The sequence below is a fragment of the Cryptococcus neoformans genome, chromosome 4, assembly GCF_000149385.1.
Source record: "Cryptococcus neoformans var. neoformans B-3501A chromosome 4, whole genome shotgun sequence".
NCBI lineage: Eukaryota > Fungi > Basidiomycota > Tremellomycetes > Tremellales > Cryptococcaceae > Cryptococcus > Cryptococcus deneoformans.
The window spans coordinates 155,516-176,415 of NC_009180.1; the positions used below are offsets into that span (position 1 = coordinate 155,516).

At 46.4% G+C, this 20,900-nt stretch overlaps 5 protein-coding genes across 5 annotated transcripts in view; 3 read left to right on the forward strand and 2 right to left on the reverse strand.

Moving 5' to 3' along the window:
- Positions 1–1,974: 1,974 nt before the first annotated feature.
- CNBD0470 (hypothetical protein) lies at positions 1,975–7,454 on the forward strand (the record flags this gene model as incomplete). Its single annotated transcript, XM_770904.1, has 19 exons — positions 1,975–2,043; positions 2,089–2,790; positions 2,842–3,108; positions 3,159–3,398; positions 3,449–3,778; positions 3,831–3,959; positions 4,020–4,198; positions 4,254–4,386; positions 4,424–4,479; positions 4,528–4,713; positions 4,767–5,032; positions 5,083–5,384; positions 5,435–5,546; positions 5,596–5,698; positions 5,751–6,022; positions 6,073–6,800; positions 6,850–6,882; positions 6,931–7,345; positions 7,408–7,454. 19 exons carry the CDS (start codon positions 1,975–1,977, stop codon positions 7,452–7,454), a joined length of 4,569 nt encoding a protein of 1,522 aa, XP_775997.1.
- A 1,662-nt stretch (positions 7,455–9,116) lies between these two features.
- On the forward strand, positions 9,117–9,731 carry CNBD0480 (60S ribosomal protein L22; the record flags this gene model as incomplete). The annotated part of the gene is made up of 4 exons (XM_770905.1): positions 9,117–9,119; positions 9,252–9,441; positions 9,496–9,598; positions 9,647–9,731. The coding sequence occupies 4 exons, from the start codon at positions 9,117–9,119 to the stop codon at positions 9,729–9,731; spliced, it is 381 nt and encodes a 126-aa protein (XP_775998.1).
- A 3,574-nt stretch (positions 9,732–13,305) lies between these two features.
- CNBD0490 (hypothetical protein) lies at positions 13,306–16,069 on the reverse strand (the record flags this gene model as incomplete). The annotated part of the gene is made up of 6 exons (XM_770906.1): positions 13,306–13,356; positions 13,421–13,516; positions 13,579–13,911; positions 13,966–14,561; positions 14,737–15,454; positions 15,518–16,069. 6 exons carry the CDS (start codon positions 16,067–16,069, stop codon positions 13,306–13,308), a joined length of 2,346 nt encoding a protein of 781 aa, XP_775999.1.
- Positions 16,070–18,556: 2,487 nt separating this feature from the next.
- On the forward strand, positions 18,557–19,952 carry CNBD0500 (hypothetical protein; the record flags this gene model as incomplete). Its single annotated transcript, XM_770907.1, has 3 exons — positions 18,557–18,996; positions 19,060–19,524; positions 19,574–19,952. 3 exons carry the CDS (start codon positions 18,557–18,559, stop codon positions 19,950–19,952), a joined length of 1,284 nt encoding a protein of 427 aa, XP_776000.1.
- A 65-nt stretch (positions 19,953–20,017) lies between these two features.
- Positions 20,018–20,900, reverse strand: part of CNBD0510 (hypothetical protein) — a gene marked incomplete at both ends in the record, with an annotated part of 1,322 nt that continues 439 nt past the window's right edge. Inside the window, 3 exons of the mRNA XM_770908.1 lie at positions 20,018–20,560; positions 20,615–20,797; positions 20,860–20,900. The exon at positions 20,860–20,900 is cut by the window's right edge and continues 188 nt beyond it. Of these exons, the coding sequence (XP_776001.1) occupies positions 20,018–20,560; positions 20,615–20,797; positions 20,860–20,900 (767 nt within the window). The remainder of the gene's footprint in view (positions 20,561–20,614; positions 20,798–20,859) is intronic.

Genomic DNA, 20,900 nt, shown 5'->3' on the forward strand with positions numbered 1-20,900 from the left:
TTAAGGAAGGTCGATGGACTCTATGTCATTAATTATTGAACATGCCGACTGACGAGCACGCAGTTTGTGAGTGAATGCGCCTGACAACACATGACATCAATGACCCGCATCCCCCAGAAGAGGAGGGAACATGGTACCGTCCTTCTGTCCGACCCCGCCGACTTCGAACAGCGATGACTCTTCTCCATCGCTAATAAAGAAGTCAAAAACCAAATGAGCCGCCCTCCATATGTAAAATGCATCTTTTTATTACTACCGCACACTTGTTTGAACAAACATGTCCATTCTCATTAATAACAAAACACCCAAAACTTATTAACGTAATTCCCAAAATTAACATGCCGCTAATTGAATTATTTATCCGAAACTCGGGAACTATTCGGACACCCCCCCTATTTCTTTTGGGACACCCCCCTCCTTCTACTTTGGGTAATTTTGACAGAGCGGCTGAGAGATAACACCATGAACCCTGCAGCTCATCCCTGGAGGCCCTTATTTATGCCTGTTATTTACGTAACTAGTTCAGATGATATTGTCGCGTGCGCCAGACTACAACATTACAAAAGCAACGAACAACAAACGCGTTTTTTCCTCTAATAGTGCTAACGCGCCTCCTTTTTGCTGTCATTTAAATACTTTTCATCCTCCTAAGAAACGTATAACATATTCGAAAGCATCATGGCTTCGACTGATTTGCACTCTTCGGATCCTCTTTCTCCCCAACTCGGTATCTGCCCACCTTCTTCTCCTATTATCCGTGTCCCAGAGGCCGAAATATACTCGGGACATCAATCAATGGCGTTTGGTTTTGATGAAGGTAACCTCCATCAATGGGTTAAATTGTAGAGCCCAGTTTTAAGAAAGATCGATGGTCTCCATGTCACTGAGCCTGCCGACGCCGTGTAATTTGTGAATACGCCAGACAGCTCAATAATTAACTCACCCCTCAGAAAAGGGAATATGGGTCTAGGATCAAATGAGTATAAATGAGCCACTGTACGTACCACACATTTTATGAACGAACACGTCCATTCTCATTAACAAAACCACCCTCCAAAAACCCAGCTGAACAGAATTCCCAAAATTAACTTGGTGCAATTGAGTTATTTACCCGAAAAACCGCGAAGTCTTTCGCGGGTCATCACTTGTAATAATAATTATAATTAATGACATAAAGAACGACGATCGATGTTTTTCGTTCGTCATATTTTATTCATTTCTAATAAAGATCTGCGCCGGCCGCCGTTTGATTCATCATTTCGTTCGGGCCCCTTTCAGAGCAATAAACAAACAGCTTATCCCGCCTTTTTTTTTTTTCTTTTTTTCAACTTAGCGGTTCTTTAGCCCCTTGGAACTGAAGCCATGGCCGCGGAAGAAGACGTCAACGGCGTGGCACTACATAACGGGGGCTTTGCGTCACTCGTGTCCGACCTGATACACAGGCAGCATAGCCAAGAAGAACCTGACCACCCTATAAGGAATGGGCAGTTGAACATTGGCATCAACGTTAACAAAGACCTTCCTACCACCGGACTGGAACAAAATACAAAGAAATGGCTGGAGGGAGAAGCTGAGCAAGGCGATAATAATGAAGATCTTCAGTTTAAAAGCGGTAACGAATCGTACTCAAGCTCTTTGCCTACTGATATTGAGGGTCGGGACGATTCAAGTACTATGTCACAGCAAGGAAGAGATCGAGAAGAAACGGGAGGAAGAGGTTCGGGTCAACATGAGAAGTTCATCCCAGGCAGTCTTGATGATCACATCCCTGAATCCCCTGTCGAAGAACACGGTGCCTACCCGTCCAATCCAGTACCCAAGAACCTTACCAACCCTGCCCGAGTGATTCGGATAGATGACTCTGCCAAAAGCCCTAGAGAACAACGATCCGACAGTCAGCGCATGAGTAGGTCTTCGAGTGTCCAAAAGCAAATTCTGAACGAGGTTGGAATATTTCCCGACCAACTTCCAGCTATGAAGTCTGAAGACAGGCCGGGACCTATGAATGAGATTTATCTTGAGCCTCGTATCACTCATATTCATGTGAGCTGTCCTTTCCCGTTGGTTCTATGCTGACTTCAACCCCAGTACCATGAACGTCGCGAGCCCACCATTGATGGCATCCGTCACGGACTCATTCTTAACGTCACCCCTGACGGTGAGGCGGAGCTTCCTCCTGAAACATCACAGTCATCACGCCCGCCTTCATCGAATCATATTTCTAATTGTATGATTCGAAATTCTAAAGGTAGCAACGATTTTCCATTTTCGACCTCCAGTGGAGACGCTCCAGATGGTATTTGGAGAAGTGCTTTGCAGCAGTCCGGTGCGGGGGGGAAGGAAAAAAAAAAGGCTGCTAGCTCACGATTTAGCAGCTTCCGGGGGGATGAAGTTACGATGGGTGAGTCTGAGGCTGAAGATTCTGGACCAGGGACTCCGACCGAGGCTGCTCAAAAAAGATGGTCAATGCTCAGGCATCGCATTATGCCCTCTCGTTCTTCTTTTGGCGGTAATCCCAATGGTCCAACACCTGGAAAAGTCTCTGCTCTTGCTCCTACAGTTATAGCGTCTGTTCCTGTTACCATTGAGCTGTTTGCTGGTCAATTGCCAGTTATGATCCTCAAGACGTGGATAGATAGAGATGAAGACGGAAGAAAAGCTGTACCGGTGCTCCTGGGCAATCTAAGGTTCAGGGTCGGTGATAGTGTAGGGTTGAGACAAGGCAACGAAGCAACAGGGAAGGAGATGTTCAAGGTGGAGTGCGAGTATGGCGACGGTGCTGTTAAATGGGTATGTTCCATTTTGACCCCCGATACGAGACGGCAATAACATCTTCCCTAGGTCATCTTTCGCGAGCTCCGTGATTTCCTATCTCTCCATGCCCACTATAAAGCCGCAAACTTTGGTACCTCGGTCGCTGGTCTTCGGTCCGCTCGACGTGTCGAAATCCCTGACTTCCCTCGCATGAGTATTCCTTATCTCAACAAGTTTGAAAGAACCTCTGGAGGAAAGGACAAAGAGAAACTCAAACATATTGGCAAGGCAGAATATGCTCAAGCCAGTAGGGATGCCTTGCAGCAGTATCTTGTGGAACTTATTCGTGCTGTCGTGAGTTGTATACAGTGTCATTTGTAGTAATCACTGACGCAATCGGGCAGATTTTCCGGCCTGAATCCAATCGCCTGTGTAGATTCTTCGAACTTTCTGCCCTTACCCTGGCTCTTGCTCCACGTGGAGGATTCCAAGGCAAAACTGGCTTCCTCAAAATTCCTGGATCAAACGTGTCAAGAAGAGCCAACCAGCCTGGCTTGACGCCTCAGAGTTGGAAGGCGAGTAAAGAGCCGAAGTGGTTTATTGTCAGGGATACTTACTGCGTGGCTACCGACGGGCCTGAGACGGTGAGCATTTCTCGTCTTATTAAAGGATAGAGGAGCTGATGGACGTTCAGACCGACTTCTATGATGTCTTCCTATTTGATTCCGATTTCACTATCATCCGCCCCAAGCGGTACTATCGTCAAGGCATCAACATTCTTTCCGGACACGCCGCTGTTAGACATATTAAGCTCAAGAATGGCAGTGACACCAACAACAACATTAATATTCCTGAACGCGTTGACACCGACAACCCGTTCAGTCGAGAGATTATTGTCAGAAGTGGAGAGGGACAAGGATCCAAAGCCCACAACATGCATGATGAGACGGAGCACGAAGCGAGTCAGCACACGTTCTATATTGTAAATTCCCAAAGAAAACTGAAGCTGGTTGCGAAGAATGCGGTAGGTTCTCTATTTCTGTTTGCCTTACGCGGAAAGACTAACCAAGGAACAGAGGCAAATGCATCAGTTCATTGTGTCAATGGAAAGAATTGCGTCTCAGTGTGTCTGGACCAAGCGTAACAGGTTCGATTCCTTTGCGCCTTTGAGAGTGAACGTCGCGGCGCAATGGCTTGTCGACGGTGTAAACATCTTCATCTTTTAAGATCTTGACCCAGTAACTGACAAATACTGATGGATGTAGCGAGATTACTTCTGGAACCTCAGTCGAGCGATAAACATGGCCAAAGATCGTATTTATATCCACGACTGGTGGATCTCTCCTGAGCTCTACCTGCGTCGGCCTGGTGATGAGAGATACAGGCTTGACAACTTGTTGAAACGCAAAGCGGAGGATGGAGTCAAGGTTTTCATCATCATCTAGTAAGTACATCTCCAGGCTACGAACTACTGGAATAGAAACTGAAGCAAACCATAGTAATGAAGTCTCAGACAAGACCACTCCGGTTGACAGTCAATACACTAAGCGAACACTTATGGATCTCCACCCTAACATCATGATTCAGAGATCGCCTTCGCATTTCCAAACCGGGACATTCTACTGGTCACATGTGAGTGCAATCAAGAAGGGATGAGCTGACAAAATAGCACGAGAAACTTTGTGTGATTGATGAGACGATCGCGTTTATGGGTGGTCTTGACTTGTGAGCCCCTTTTAAATTAGACGCATCATCAACGTTGACTCAGACAAGGTGTTATGGCCGATGGGATACTCCTCAACACGTCCTAATTGATGACGAATTCACTGAGCCCGACGGTCCTAATGGTCCAGTGTGGCGAGGCAAAGATTATGCCAATGAGCGTGTTATGGAATATACGAATCTTGACAAACCGTTTGAAGATATGTTTGACAGGACGAAGGTTCCCCGTATGCCTTGGTATGTCTGATCGAGGAGTCAAAGGTTTCTTGTCATTTTCTGATAATTGGTAGGCACGATGTTGGTCTCCAAATTGTTGGTCAACCTGCTCGTGACCTTTGTCGCCACTTTGTGCAACGTTGGAACCTCCTTATCAGAACCAAAAATCATAAGCGTCGCATGCCTTTTCTTCTTCCTGCTGCAGACTTTACTGAGCCGGAACTTCAGGATTTAAAACTCCAGGGAACGTGTGAAGTGCAGATCTGTCGGTCGGTAGGACCGTGGTCTATGGGCACTTCGACGAAGATTGAACATTCAATTCAGAATGCTTACTGCAAGTGTGAGTGCGCGCTCTAGCGATCATTAAAGTCGAATATTGAAAATCAATAGCCATAGAAACTTCTGAACACTTTGTCTATATCGAGAATCAATTCTTCATCACTTCAACTATTGTTGATGGTGTCGCTATCGAGAACGGTATTGGTAATTCTCTCGTCAATCGTATCATCCGCGCACACAAAGAAGGTCAAGATTGGCGAGCTTGTATTGTCATTCCACTTTTGCCGGGATACACGTACCCCCTCGACTCAAACGAGGCGAGCTCAGTGAGGCTGATCTTGGAATGTCAAAACAGGACGATTTCCAGAGGAACAAGTTCAATTTTCTCAAGGTTAAGGAATGAGGGAATTGACGTGAGCATACATCTTTGTCTCTCATCGATGTGAGCTGATAACGACTTTAGCCGGATGACTACATCACGTTTTTTTCTTTAAGAGGATGGTCAAAATTCAGAACAGGTGTCCTGACTAGCGAGCAGGTTTACATTCATGGCAAGACCATGATTGTAGATGATCGTGAGTCATCCATGGGAGTGACCCTATGGTGGTTGCTGACAAATTTCAGGCCTTGTGCTTTGTGGTTCCGCCAACATCAACGAGCGTAGTCAGCGTGGTGATCGTGACTCTGAGCTTTTGGCTGTGATCCGTGACACTGACATGATTGATGGGTTAGTGTTCAAAGAAAAATCTTGAGTTAGGCGTACGCTAAATTGTGGGAAGAATCATGGCAGGCCGTCCATATAAAGTTGGCCGCTTTGCCCACACCCTTCGTGTTCGCCTCATGCGTGAACATGTTGGTGTCGATGTTGACGCTCTTGACGAAGAACATCTCATGTCTCGAGAGCCTGTTGTCGAGGTTGATGAGATGGAGATTTGGGACCCCGATGACGAGCAGCAGAGCGAAAACGAAGGTGGCGATGGCATTACGCAGGTCAAAAAACGTGCCGCGAAGGAACGCCTCATGGACACTTTTTCCACGGGTTTGGCAAGTGGTATGTCGCCATCTTATTTTCAACGGTTCTGAAGATGACGTCTGGTCTAGTAACCAAGGGCATATCTGAAAACGCTATTTCGAGTATTAAGAAGACAGCGGATAAGGTCATTCATCCTGTTGCTGTCGTTGCATCTGGTCAAACTGCTGCCCATGACCAGTTCGATGTGGGTGACCCGTCCGAGCGAAAAGACTATCAGCCTGAGGGCAAGACGTCCACAGGCTTTGCTTCTTCCATGGTGCCTACCCTCGAAGAAAAAACCATTTCTCAGCGTCGACCAAGTGCACAACACGCGAACGGCAAGCCTCTATTTGACCTCCAAGAAGAGCACGACCAACAAGGCGGGCAGGATGTTGGTCAGACCAAGAGCAAGGAAGAAGGAGAGGAATCTAGTGCAGCAGAGGTTCCTAGGAAGACCAAGGAGCATGCCACGCTTTTGGATGAGGACTCGATAGCACAGAAATCTGGCATTCCTCGATTGCAAATCGGATCTTCCGACAAGGAACTCTTTGGAAGTCCCGCCAACACCTACGACTCAAATGACGATTCGCCTATGCCAGGGACCGAGCGTGAAGCGGAAGATGAGGGCAGAGGGACGAAGGAGGGCCAGACGACTCTTCAGGCGCGAAAAATCTTGAGGAAGCATTTGAACGCCAGCGTACAGGTGTCTCCGTGGAGCATGCCAAGCCCTACGCCAGATATCAACCCCAACCGTTTCCACGATCCATTGGATGGAAGATTTTGGAAAAATGTGTGGGTGGCCACTGCTGTTCATAACGTGAGTGACGGTAAAGTGGAAGTCGTCCATGAACACTGATTATCTACAGACTGAAATCTTCCGGAAGGTTTTCAGATGTGTTGTAAGTCGTTTGTGGCCTTCATTGAGTGGTTCATTGACCCTGTTTTAGCCTGACGATTTCGTCACTTCTTGGGCTCAGTATAAAGCTTTCGCTAATCACGCAGAAAAGTTCAACAAGGAGCCTGAAAATGTTGCCCAAGGAGGCAGTGACGAACCCGTTAAAGTAACTCACGATGGTCCTGGTACGCACGGTGCAGGCGGTGGTGGGTCTGGCGGTGGTCAAATAGGCACAATGTTAAGGGATAAGGGAAGCAACAGAAGCGAGACGATTGGGTCAGATGTCGTGAATGGGAGGCCCAAAGATCGCCTCGGCTTGGGAGCTGTGAGCAGGAGCTCCACTAAGGGTGAGGAATCGAAGAGGGAAGCAGAAAGGGAAAAGAAGCCTAGTCAGCCCGAAGAGGCTTGGGCTGAATGGGAAAGAGATGAGATGGAGAAGCTGTTAAATGAAGTGCGAGGGCATCTAGGTGAGTTGCCATACTTGTACGGAATGCCTGGGCTAATGTGAAGTAGTGATTTATCCTACAAGGTTCTTGGAAGCAGAAGACCTTGCGAACAATTTTCTTTTCAACGTAGGTCTAGTCGCTCATATGCTCTTCCAATGACTAACGCTGTGCTCTTTCAGTCTGACAAGATCTTGCCTCTTCCCATTTACGATTAATAATGATGATACGACAATACGCTATAATACCCCTTGTATCCATCTCATCTTCCTCAAATTATTATATATATCTTATGTTCCATTCAACAATGCCTGTGAAAAACTCTTTATAGTATGCATTATGATATGATAGTTTACTTCTTAGACAATTGAAGATTATCAGTGCTTAAGATGCACAATCAGTTGCCTTCCTCTTTTGAAGTCCGGAAGACCTTCCAGCCCCCTTGTAACCATACTTTTGCCCCATACAACAAACAAGCACATAAAATGCCTAATCCACCACAGAAACCAATCGAGATAAGATAGGCATCCGCTCCTGTTCTTCCGTAATGGTTCGTGAAATAGTCAACTATAGCCATGGCTATCGGCTGACCCACTGAGGAGGTACCACAAGACTTTACCAGAATATGCTGAGAGCACTGGCCAAATCTTTCACGCTTACCTTAACACCTCCGCTACATAGGTGTTGCAGCACTCCAAATTGTCCCTCTTGTCATCCCTTGCACAATTGCGTAAGAGACGAATATGCCGAAGCTTCTTGCAGGGAGCCAGATGCAGAGAGAGGAGATATCGCGGATGAAGTAGCATGTGGGGATGAGATTAATGTGACGTCCGCCAGCACCAAGAAAATAGCCCCAAAACAAGTCAGCTTCGCCCGTACAAGATATGGTCGGACAAGAGTTCGCAAGCTCGATATTGTTGAGCTTGGATTTGTTTACATAGTGATGATTTGTTTTTGACATGACGGCATAACCTTCGACCGCCCACTGTATGAGCACAAGCTCACAGTTGTGGAACGTATTGCATTTCTTATGTCCGTTTGTTCTGTTCTGTAAACCATCCAATATTCTATGTTTCTTTTAGGGGTGCCAATAACAGTTTGTTTAGAGACATTCAGTAAGAGAATGAAGGCTCTATCTCCAGTTCTTAAAAGTGGTTGGGGAAAGTGCGGACCAAAATATGAGGACGCGAGAAGACGTGGCATTGGCTATATTGGCGGAGTAGAGCTGTTGAATGTTTGAGTGATGACTTGATCGGCCGAGCTGAGGAAGATGATCAAGAAGGGGTGTTTGTATGTAGCGAGAGCGTACACGGACAAATGTAATTATCTGACTGCCATCAGAGGTAAAAGCTACCTTGAGTCGAGTCCAATGTATTATACATACGTACGTGCTCACGCCAACAGGCTTGCTGCGAAAGACCTTCTGAAAGTCGTCGATTATCTGTGATCGCTTGCCGAACCATCGCCGAATGGACGGTGGACTATAGGCAAACTATAGTAGGCTCGACTTCTTGGCTCGACACAAGCCCCTCGACGGACATCAATGATGAGTGATGATGGTGGTAAGTAACGAGTGCGATGCTGACTTATTTATATTATTTACTCCTCTGCTGGAATCGCCGATACGGTCATGTCCGTCTTTGTCTCTGCCACATTCGGTCTTATTCACCTGAAGGCTAAATTCCGCCCGTTGATTGCTGGCCGGCAAAAACTCAGCTCGTGTTCTTGACATCTCTTCTCTTCAATCAAAACCTATCGTTCAAAGCACCGTTTTGCAGGAACATCTGTAGACACAATGGTGCGTTTTTTTTCTTTTTCTTTCTCTTCTCTTATTCCATGTAATCCTGATTGCAACCGTTTGTAATATTGGGTTGATTGGATCTTGCTCTAATCTCCCCCATTTCCGCTAATATGACTTGTTTTCAAACAGCCGAAAGCCCCCTCCGCCACTAAGAACGCCGCCGCTGGCAAGCCTCTCCACAAGTTCTACGTCGACTGCTCCGTTCCTGTAAACGACTCTGTCTTCGACCTCGCCGCATTTGAGAAGTTCCTCCACGACCGCATTAAGGTTGATGGCAAGCCTGGACAGCTCGGCGACGTTGTCGCCGTCCAGAAAGAGGGTGAGTGCCCCCAAAATTCATTAGTTGAATAGTGTTCTGATGGTCATTGCACAGGTGCCAAGATCGTCCTCACTTCCCAGATCCCTTTTTCCAAGAGGTACCTGAAGTACCTTACCAAAAAGCATTTGAAGAAGAACTCTTTTGAGAACTTCCTGCGGTTAGTCATGTGTAACATCGCTGTTATCATATACTAACTTATCTATAGTGTCGTTGCCACTTCCAAGGACACCTACTCCCTCAAGTACTTTAAGGTTGATCAGGATGAAGCTGAGGAGGATGAACTCGCTTAAGTGCGTAGCTTCAAGGACAGTTGCCGGAGCATGCATGTAAATGGTGCATTGCAAAAAGATACTCGACATAGTAGAACGCGTGTTAGCAGGAGACAGAAAAAACGAAAAAAGGGTGATATGCTCATTTCAAATTTACTATCATCTCTATATATTAATATTCCCCGCCTCACCTTGAAAATTTCCTCACTTTTTGCCTTCGTTCTCATCCATTACCCCCACACCCCCCATTCAACCGCCAGCGTTACGTAGACGAGAATTGGCTCTACATGCCTATAACCTTTTCAGGCGTGCATGCATTGAACCATGGACATGAAAAACGTCGCCAAAAAAATGGTGGCCATGCTTGAAGTCGTGCCTGAAGACATGGATTACTTATTTATTCGTTCGTTGCCGCCATATGCATGGCGGATATCGCCGCCGCCGCCGTTTCACTCGTCATCGTCATTCGAGATTGAATAACCTTCCAGTTTCCAGACCTTTCTTATGTTTCTTCTTCTGTTATACGTATCGTCTCATGCCACGGCTTCCTGGACCTTCTACTGCACTATAAACTGCTTTAACTGCCTTTATTCCGCTAAAACGCACCAATCCCGACGACTCCTCTTTCCATCCCCTGTCCCTAAACACCCTGGAGACCCGCCTCTTCAACTGTACCTCCTCAGTCACACTCATCCAACCGTCACCGTCCTCCAAATCCTCTCCCTGGCGGTGACGTGCCCCCGAGTTTTATGGCCCCTCGAACCAAACAACAAACAGCAATCGCCATAACTTGGCTGCCTGTGACGTATTATGCCCAAAATATCATGTTAGATTTTGGATAGACGAGCATGCGGATGGCGCGACCGGAAGTGGCAAAGCTCTCCAGCTGCTAACCCTACAATACATGCTGTGCCAATGAAGCTGTACAGCTACCTCTGCCTACAGATCCTGAACCTGAACTCTACTAGCTAAGCTTTCGACCAGTAATTCGGAAGGTACGCCTCCCTTCTACCCAGTCCCCTTGATCATACCTCTGTGAAATCACCTAGAATGCAGCCGGCTTCAGAAGCGACCTTCGCAGCTATAACCGCGCTTTGGATATGCCGTTTATTGGCTTCAGACATCAACATCAATCCATCTGGGGACCCAAAGGCATTAGATCTGTTACCCATTTGCAGCCGAGTCTTATCATCTCATCAGATTCCTTTTGTCTGCGCTTGAAGACGCCTCTATTTATGCTCAGGTCGGTATGTCTGAACTTAACGAAGATAGCAGAGTCCAGCAACTTAACAGAATTGAAATGCTTTCAACTACTGTGATGGGAATCCTCAGGCGGATTGAACAGATGTCGCTGTGTGTAGTTTCTTATATCAAGTAGCTCCTAACAATGCAGGAAAGACTGCAACGAGAGCCTCACGTAAGTACGTTTTACTTCACAGCTGTATAGTATATCTAACGTTTCCGCTGTAGGCAAATCGACTCACGCCTATTAAACCCGAAACAACATGATCATCGTCGATACAATCTCTCTACAATGGATGATGAAGTCGCGGTTATACCATGCAAGCTCTGAAATAGAACCTAGCAGCGGCCGTGGGACCATACAGAAAACCTGTGGAAGTAAAAAATCTCAACGAGTGAGCGAGAAAAGCCGCCACTTTTTACCCCCCCATTTCATTCTGATTTATCACCAGGGAGAATATGGATGGTATTCCTAGATCCCATCTCGCTGAAGGGCGTAACTACCCATCATCAATTATAGAACTCACATCCTCTGCTAACATCGTCATTTCAGGATGAGGCAGGAACGGTACAAAAAGTCCCTATGGAGCAATCCTATGCCTTACGGTCTTATTGAGCGCCCAGGCAGTTCCAATGCGCTCTTGCAATATGGACCTCTTTATTTCGAAAGTTGACAGTAGACACTTACTCAGCTCCAAATCCCAATGGCAATGCCTCCTCCTAGCCTTGATGATACTGGGTCTTCAGAAGCGAACCACCAAAACGTAGTCTTCAATACAAACGCAAACAATCGTCATATACTGGAAGACGGCTGACATAGCCGCACTCAACTCACCCAGTTCTTCAAAGTTGGTCGACTGACGTCAAAATGTAACCTTCGAGACGGTCAATGGATTGAACTTTAGGGCCCGACTTTGACAAATTACCGACGTACAGTTCCCGAACGTTCTAGACAGCACGTTCACTCGAGCCCCACAGAAGGGGGAACATGGCACAGTGTTTCTGTCCGTGAGTGAATTCAAGAGCGATGACCCCGCATCTCTGAAGGATAACAAGCATCTCCTTCTATATCAGCTAACTGTGGCTCTGTATAGGTTTGGCCGCTGCGGGAATGTTTGCAGCGCCTATGGAATTGCTGATAACTTTGACATATCAGGTGTATCTCCCCAAGGTTGTCTTTTGTAGCAATTTTGCGCTGACTAAACACACAGGGACCATCACTTCTTTAGACATATAGAGTGATCGTAGCTTTGCAAGGTGTCGAAGATCAGGTGGCGGTGTGGCCGGACGGAAGAGGAAGGTCTCACATTGCTAATTACTTCGAAGAAGAAGGGTTGCCCGGTGGTTGTGTGGGACCTATGGATGGCAGCCTGATTCCCTTTGCCATCAAATTTCCAAGACCAGATGCCCCGGACTTTTTCTCTTATAAATCTAGATATGGATTTCCAATCCTTGCTGTTTGTGATGACAGAATGCGGATCATTTTCGCTCAGTACAACTTAATCCCTTTGCACTTAAACGCGCAGCAGCAATCGCCATAAAATAACTAGTAGGTCAAGTTCATCTTCCAAACCGCCAAAGCGTAGTTTCCAGTGCAAACGCAAACATTCATCACATACTAGAAAACGGCAGAAATAGCCGCACTCAACCCATTCACATCTTCAAGGCCAGTCAACAATTTATACGCTAACTTCTGCATGGCAATGACGATGGAATACCTAAAACTGAACGCAATTCTCAATTTTTCTTGTACTTGAATTATTTGTCCGACATCCCGGGCGAAGTCTTTCGCGGGTCATCATTAGTTATCCTTTGCAGAGACATCATACATGGAAGACGTTGCAATTGATGATGATGGATGAACTCTTCTTGTTCGTTTCATCCCCCTCATCCGATTAGTACTATGCGACCATTCCTAGCCATTATGCATGTATCACTCTCCTACTTACGCGCTATGTACAGTAATATGACGACTTAGTCCCCGGTCCCTTTATTTACTTGCTTTGACTCGTTGTTTCTCGCTTCCCAGTACCTGATACCTATCATTTGTGGGTGGCAAAATCGTAGTCGATGGTCGAGTGAACGCATCAGTGTACCCACAATCCCATTATCACCCTATCAAATGTCGGTAAATAACAGTAATCCTGACACCTGACCTACTACCAAAAGAAAGAATTTCCATCTCATGATCCCACAGAGTTCTGTGCATGACTCTTGGTCTTTTCGTGCTGGGTGCTGGACTGGACAACGAGGACATGCTCGAGATAAGGCCTAAATGTATATGCCATCATACAACATTACGAGGGTCCGACAATAAGATATCATCAATAGCTGGACACTTCGAGCACTGCGATTAAGGCCGACTAGAGCGAGATGTTGGATCATCGGTAAAGTAGGTTACGCTCTATATGGTGCACAATGTCAATATCATCAGCATCACCGATTAGCGATGGAAGTCCGAAGCGTACCTGAAGATCAAGATAATTCTTCAGTTCTTTTTTCCATCCTCTTCTTGTCATTCCGGATGCAATTGCTTTGCTCACCAATTCATCAAAGGCAATCGGCTAATGGATCGAATCAAGGGTATTAGTCACCGTCATGAACGTGTGTACAGTGATATACCTACCTCGTAGCGAAGAATACGTAAATACAAGTCGTGGTCACTCGTTAACATGCCTTGAAACTGACCATGAAGATCGACGACAGTGCCGTTAATTTTACCTTTATTTAAGACTTCTCCTTCCGAACTTTTACTCTTGCACGGCTTCTGATCATTATTACCATCGTCTTCACTAGGGTGCGAACAGTCATTACCCAAAGATATAAACTCTGCCGACGAAGCGCTTCCCTCTGACGTTTCACTCTCAAGGGGATTCAAAGCTTTCCAGCATTCTGCTGCGACTTGGACCAAAGACAACTGATCTTTGATTGGTTTATAGCCGTAATCGGCGATCAAGAGCTACTGGATGTCAGTACATGAGTAATAATCAACATTAAATCACGGAACACATACCCGAAGAGCCTTCACATCCCAAGAATCGTAGTCTGGCATGCCCCGAGCGCGTAGATCCCTTAACCTCTCTCCCCTCACGCAAATTTTGACCAGCGCTTTTCCGTCAATCGAATCAATATTGTTTTCTTCTCCCCAGCCCAATTTGGAAGACTTGCTATCAGTGGGGTTTGAATGCTTAACACTTGAAACAACAGTAGTCGAAGAGCATACTGAAGGTGTACGGGCTTCGTCTTCCTGCAAGATGTTATCATGGATAGATGAGTTGCCTTCCCATGTTAGGATGGCACCGTCCTGGTTTGTAGCACCGTTCTGGTTTGTATCAAAGTCATATTCTCCACATTCTCCACCCTTCTTGGGTGACTCCAGTTTCCGGGGGGTCATTGTATGCGACTCGGTAGGACTGGGGGCGAAAGGCATTAATTTTTCTCGGAGGTTTTTCTTCTCGGGGATAAGAGACGCCTCTTGCTCATCCAAAACGAATGTTCGATCATCAGAGATGATAGACAGGCGAGAGAATACCGAAAAGATCTTACGTTTCAAAGCTGAACTTCCGATTAAGGAACTTGACGAAGTATTGCCGACTTTCAAACCACCATCTTCGGGCACAATTAGTCTCGTATAGGTACTCGACATTTGTATCTTACTACCATTTGATGACACTTCCCCCCCAGCCTCGAGCTTTTGTAGGTCACCGCTTCCTTCCGGAGGGATTCCCTGCGGTGCGCGAATCCCTCCGTGACAGAAAGGGCCGCTGGCAGACATCTTCATCACCAAAGGTGATGTCAATCATTTGATCTGGATGAACACGGCATATTTTTTCTGAAGGTAAATCCCTCATTGGCTCTGGCTCTTTTATGTCTTCTTCTTCAGAGTCAGATGCTGGTACAAGGATTTCCCGTTGGGCAGGCGCGGATGATGGATTTGGGGACATTTTCGAGAGGCGGAGTGAATTTGACGATGTGGGTGATGAAATCGATGAGCCCGATTTTGGATAAGCTTGAGCTAGGCTCGATGCACCGAAGGGCTGAGTGGGAGGGAAATAATCATCGTCTCGAATTCTGATTGGGGAAGCCGACCTGATATTCTCACTGGAGGGTGACAGCTGAATTAATGCGTTTTCATTATCTGACAATGCTGAAGGGCTGGAGGGACCAATCCAATCTCTAACCCTTGAACGGACTTCTTCTTCCCAATCTTTCCCACGGTTGTCACTCGGATGTACATTGGTGACGCTTGTGAGACCAGTGACAGTAGCAACATTACCTGGTTTTCGGCCCTTGGAATCATTCCTTGTGTTGAACTTTCGGTTATCCAAAAGATTCTTTCCTCTAGTAAAAAAACCAACGTCATTGGTAAGTGAACGAGTGTGCAATTCCAGTAAAGAAGACGGCTCGATGCGGGAAGATAACGCATTGTGAATCAGCTGTTGCAGATCAGGTGGAGCGTTTGGCGGTCGATAAAGAGGAGGTCTACAGATTGACATATGTCTCTGACGGCAGTAAGTGATAAATTAGCCGATGGAGACCGGTTTCAGACGGCTGAACCCACTCACCCAGCGAGCTATGCCACTTTCTTTCCCTTTCCACCTCACTTTGCAAATAGGGCAGGCTTGAAGCTGTAATAACACCGAAGTTCTACCAAGCCATTTGGGTACAGAGTCCGGTTCCAAGCCAATATCAGGCAGCAATGTGTGAGATCCTGGTTGTTTGGACAGGCTATCAGATTTCCCCCGTGTTTTGACTGTGGGCGCGGACACCGCGTCTGATTTCCTTTTTGCATTGCTCTTAGACGAGGGACGGGACATCTCTTTTGTGGGCCGAGACAATTTTCCTGCCGCCGTCGAACTTGAGACCTCTTTGAAACGATACTTTTCAGCCAGACCTCCCAAAACAGGGCCGATGAATTCTGGTTCATCATCATCGTTATCGCTGATCACGAGGGTCTTACTTCTCGATTCGTGATTGGAAGAATTCATCACTTTGGGTAATGAGACATGTCGCCTTTGAAAGGGAGCGGGAGCAAATGAAGGGGTACAATCCAGGTAAACTGGTTCGTCGGACGAAGAGGAGGACGTGGAAACACGGGTGGAGAGTCGGGGGGGCATGATGTGCGGTACCTAGTGCTCGACGCGGAGGCGGGAAAGTGGAGGAAGGTGGTAATTTCGCCGAGCGTTTAACAGCTTACCGGAGCATCCTCGTGGGAGTTGCTGTTATCAAGAGAACGTCAATGATTAAAAGTAGGTCAACAACACGCAAATCTCGTTTGTTCGTTGGCGAAACAAGCTCCCTTGTCGGACATTGGGCCAATGTCCGACAAGCGCTGAAGGGTCCGAGAAGAGGGCTAGGCTCGACACAAGCCCCTCGACGGACATTTAAAATTACTTCCTGGACCTTCTATACGTTAGGTAGTAAATGTAGCAGGCTGGCATACACACTATAGTAGGAATCGGGGGGGTATAGTTCTGGCGCTGTGTTTAGGGACAAGGGATGGAAAGAGGAGTCGTCGGGATAGGTGCGTTTTAGAGAAATAAAGGCAGTTAAAGCGGTTTATAGTAGTGCAGTAGTAGTACATCTACGACACCCTTTCCGTTGCATAACCAGGTATAATCTTGATGGCCGGGGGAGTCCTCGTGGTTGGGACTAACCCACCCTTGATGCTACAACGTGTGGTAGATCTAGAGGCAGAATCTCGTCATTAATATTCAGAGCAGATGTATGTGCAAGTTGAAATTCTAATGGGTCCATGTGACAGTAATTTTCACAAGCAGAGGATGAAGCGAGAAGGAAGGCTATGCCAAAAAATTCACTTATTTTTTAACATGACTTTACCTCTCTGCTAATTCAATGGATGAGATCTTAAGGCACGGTCCGTCCCAGAAAGATTCTAATTTTCACTGGTGGTTGGTAGACATTGATCAGACCCTTAAATGATTTATCAAATCCATGACAATACACTCATGGGGTCCTGAATATTGTGTCCTCTTGCTTGTTGTTGCTTGAAATATCTTTTGATTTCTTCATCAATTAGAACGAGATTAAAATAATAATTATCTCGTCGAAAACTTTTTATTGACATCTCGGAAGGTAGGAGTCATTTCAAAACCACCTAAGAAAAGCCGGATAGGCATAATCTCTCCCCGAACGGGAACACCATCCATAATGAATTTACTTCGCTTTTTCGTATTCAAACTTTATGTGAAGGCAATCTTCAATACCGACTTCCATCCTGATGCTTGAGTTCGCTTCTGGAGGCATACGATACGAATGTACACAGAACTCCCTTTTTTTCACACCGCTATCCCCCTCCCCTATCATAGTCTATGATGTCTCAAACTTTAATTCCTTGCATCTATACCCATTTCGCCTTTACTACAGTTGTCTGAACCGCTTGATTTTACAGCACACCATGATATATCGACTCTTGGCTTCCTACTGGATTGAGTCGCGTTCCACTGTCGCCAAACTATTTATATAGAGGGGGATCCCGATTGGACGTGATGCGTGTTCGCCCTTCTTTCGTGCGAAGGAAGCATCTCACCAAGATTCAGGGTCAGCATTCGGCCATCAGTGTGGTTTCTAATGCGGCTTGGGCAAGAAGGATCCGGTCCCTACATTCCTATCATGGCATTTTTCAACCCCTTCCAGATACTGTTCGGAAGGGAAATCTAGAAAAAAGGAGAAAGAAAGGAAGAGAGAAGGAGAGAGAGGAACTCAAATTCGAACACAGAGCCCCGCATAGCTTTTGCCAAGCCGTCGTAAGTCTTTATAAATTTTTTTCGTAGGCGTAACCATATTGTTGTCAGCGGAGAGATAAAATAAAAGTGGAGGGGTCACGACTCACTGATATTTTCTGCTCCGATGGCATCATGTGGACTTCATCAGATTTCACAGGAGAGCTTCATCTGCGTCTCTCCAAGGCGGCAGAAAGCCTGTGGCAGTATTATTATATGGGAGCTATTATTCGGCCTCTCGGACGTATCGTATCATATCATATCACCAGGCCTGGACGGAATATTTTGGTGAGTTTCCTGGGAACCTCGTGAGACACATAACTCGCATTACTTGACATTGAGATTGGATGCAACCAATTTTTCAGTGCTTGTCGTCTATGATTCGTGCGGTGCTTTTATATATGCATAAACTTACTATAATTATGACCTGCAAATGGAGGATGAAAAAAAACAGGTTTTCGTTATGAAAACTGTGCAATCTTGATATGATGCGGCTTCTTAAGGGCTCGTTCGGACATTTCATTTGAAAAATCCATATGGTTATTTATTTTTCATATATGAATTATTTATACCGTTTTCCGTATGTTTCCGAAGAAATGTTCCTTGTCGTTCGGACAATTCTTGTTTCACATATGGAAAGTTCAAACTTGCCCAACAAGGAAATTTCTCATCTGAAACTTTACGACACCTCCAGAGCAGCTGTAAACTTCCATACGACGTGCTCCTCTACTTTTTGCCTCCACCTTCCACATCGCGTCTGCACGTCTCTCGCTTCACAGTCCATTCAAGTCCATTCTACCATATATAAACGTCTCAATTATTAAAGCTACTACTTCCTTACCTTATTGCCTACCTCCAACAATGTCAGATCGACAGCTCATCGATGATTTTGCCCAGAACGATCCTGTCGAATTCGAGGAAGACGACGTCAACGCATGCAACGAGCAAGAGTTCCTCATCATCTTGGTAATCGTGTTGGCCATCTATACGACTTACCACGGCAAATTTCGTACCCTACCTAAAGAGCGCTTCCCTGATAGGTCAAACTCCGTCCTTACTAGTTCTCTTAAAGTGCAGGAATACCTAGAGCACAGGGGTCGATCCATGCGACATCACCTCGGGGTCGGCTTAGAGGTCTTTATGCTTCTATTGCGCGAGTTTGAAGAACATGGGATACAGCTTGCTTCGCATGATGCTACGGCAGCAGAGCACCTTGCTATTGCTTTAGCTTATTTGCGGAAGAAAACATCAGTTAACTGGATAGGCGAAGAGTTCAAAAAAAGCAATGAGTTTATTTCCTTGTGAGCTATGATCAATTCAAGATCCATATTCCATGTTCAAGATTGATTATAAATGCAATGTAGCTGTATCCACGATGTAGTAAATGCTCTCACTTCGAAAGTCATTTATGACCGCTGGGTGAAGTATCCCACTGGTCGGGAGCCGCCAAATGCCAAAGTAGCCGATGATCCCCTGAATCGATACCGACATTTTCATGGTGCTGTCGGATCGATTGATGGAACGCACATTGCTGTCAAAGTTTCGCCGAGGATGCAGCCCGCCTACCGCAACAGAAAGGGCGTTGTATCGATTAATGTGCTTGCTGCATGTGACTTCGACTTGAAGTTCACGTACATCATTGCTGGTTGGGAGGGAAGTGCAAACGACTCCTTTACCTTCAATCAGGCTGTTCATAGATACAACTTCCCCCAGCTTCCTTCTAATCGCTACTTCCTGGCCGATGCTGGATTTCCTATATGCGATCAGCTGCTGACGCCGTATCGTGGCACCCGGTATCACCTGGCGGACTTCCATCCAAGCCGCGGCGCGTGAGTAACTGCTATGCTACGGTAGCTTTGCTGATAATGATTACTATAGTCCCCAATCTGAGAAAGAAGTATTCAATCTCGCACACGCCCAACTCCGTAATAGCGTCGAGAGAATCTTCGGAATCACAAAACAGCGCTGGGGTGTCTTGAGTGGGGGTCTGGAGAAATTCAAAGGCGGTATGCAGTCACAGATCATTCTGGCCTGCTGCGTCCTGCACAATATGTGCATTTCTATAAAAGACCGGGTGCCCGAGCGAGACGTGGGTGAAGCGGATGAAGGGGGAGACATGGAGGAGGAAGTAGAAGGAGATGAGGAATTGAGGGTGGTTGGCGAGACATCAAAATCTCGCGGAGAAGCTCGCCGAGCGGAAATTTCCAGATCAATATTTGAAGCCCATTCACGTGGTCAAGGAAGGATCCGCCGGTGAAATAGAAAGATAAGTTGTGGACATAGAAGAAAACAGTTCCGAGGAAATTCATAGTTTATGATATTTCATTTATTTTTCGTGAGCAAACGACTTACCAACTGACGACACATTTCGTCCTCCGGATTCTCTTTCGCCAAAAGCACCGTCTGCCTGTGCGTTTGGCTCTCCATGCACATTTCCAACACTTCTACTTTCTCCTCCTCACTCAAAAATTCCGCGCCTACCAAATACTGCCGACAGGCCTTCTTCTCCTCGAAGACAGCTGACACTACATTATTGGCAGGGAGTCCTTTTGTGACTAAGGTGTCCAGGACTTTTATAAGGTTGGCTCTGTCGAGGTCCGACTGAGCAAGTTCAACCTCATGAGTTTCCTTAGCCCTATCGCGACGGCCTGCCCTGGCCGTCGCAGCAGATTTCTGCTGTGTAATTTGGGTGTCGGCCGCCGGGGAAGAAGTCGCTTTGCGTTTCTTCGAACCCGTGGAAGGTAATGTAGTCGTGAGACGAGAAGGTCCGGGCTCCTGAGACGCGAAACCCGTTCGGAAGCGATTTTGCCCTGACGAAGGTATGGATGCCTCAGAAACCCCTGCCGTATCACCAGCAAGAAGGACCTGGACCGGTAGTAAGCAATGCTGGAAATAGACTCTAAAATGATGATAACCTACACTGTCATGGTGTCCTCCCCCGTCTTCTTCGTCACCATCATTTCCGCTTTCTTCCTCGTTCACAAGCCCGTCTCCAGGGATAAAGACGGGCCTCCCAGTGGCAGTGGTATCTGTACATGTTTTCCCGAAGATGGCAAACAATGGCCAGGGGTTGTTGTAAAACCTCTTGTTACTCGGGGTTTCCTGTACGTGACAAGAGCGTTAATATCCAAAGCAATGTAATAAACGACGGAAAACAAACTTGCCTCAATGACCTCCTGCCACAACTCGTCCGTGGCCTCAATGC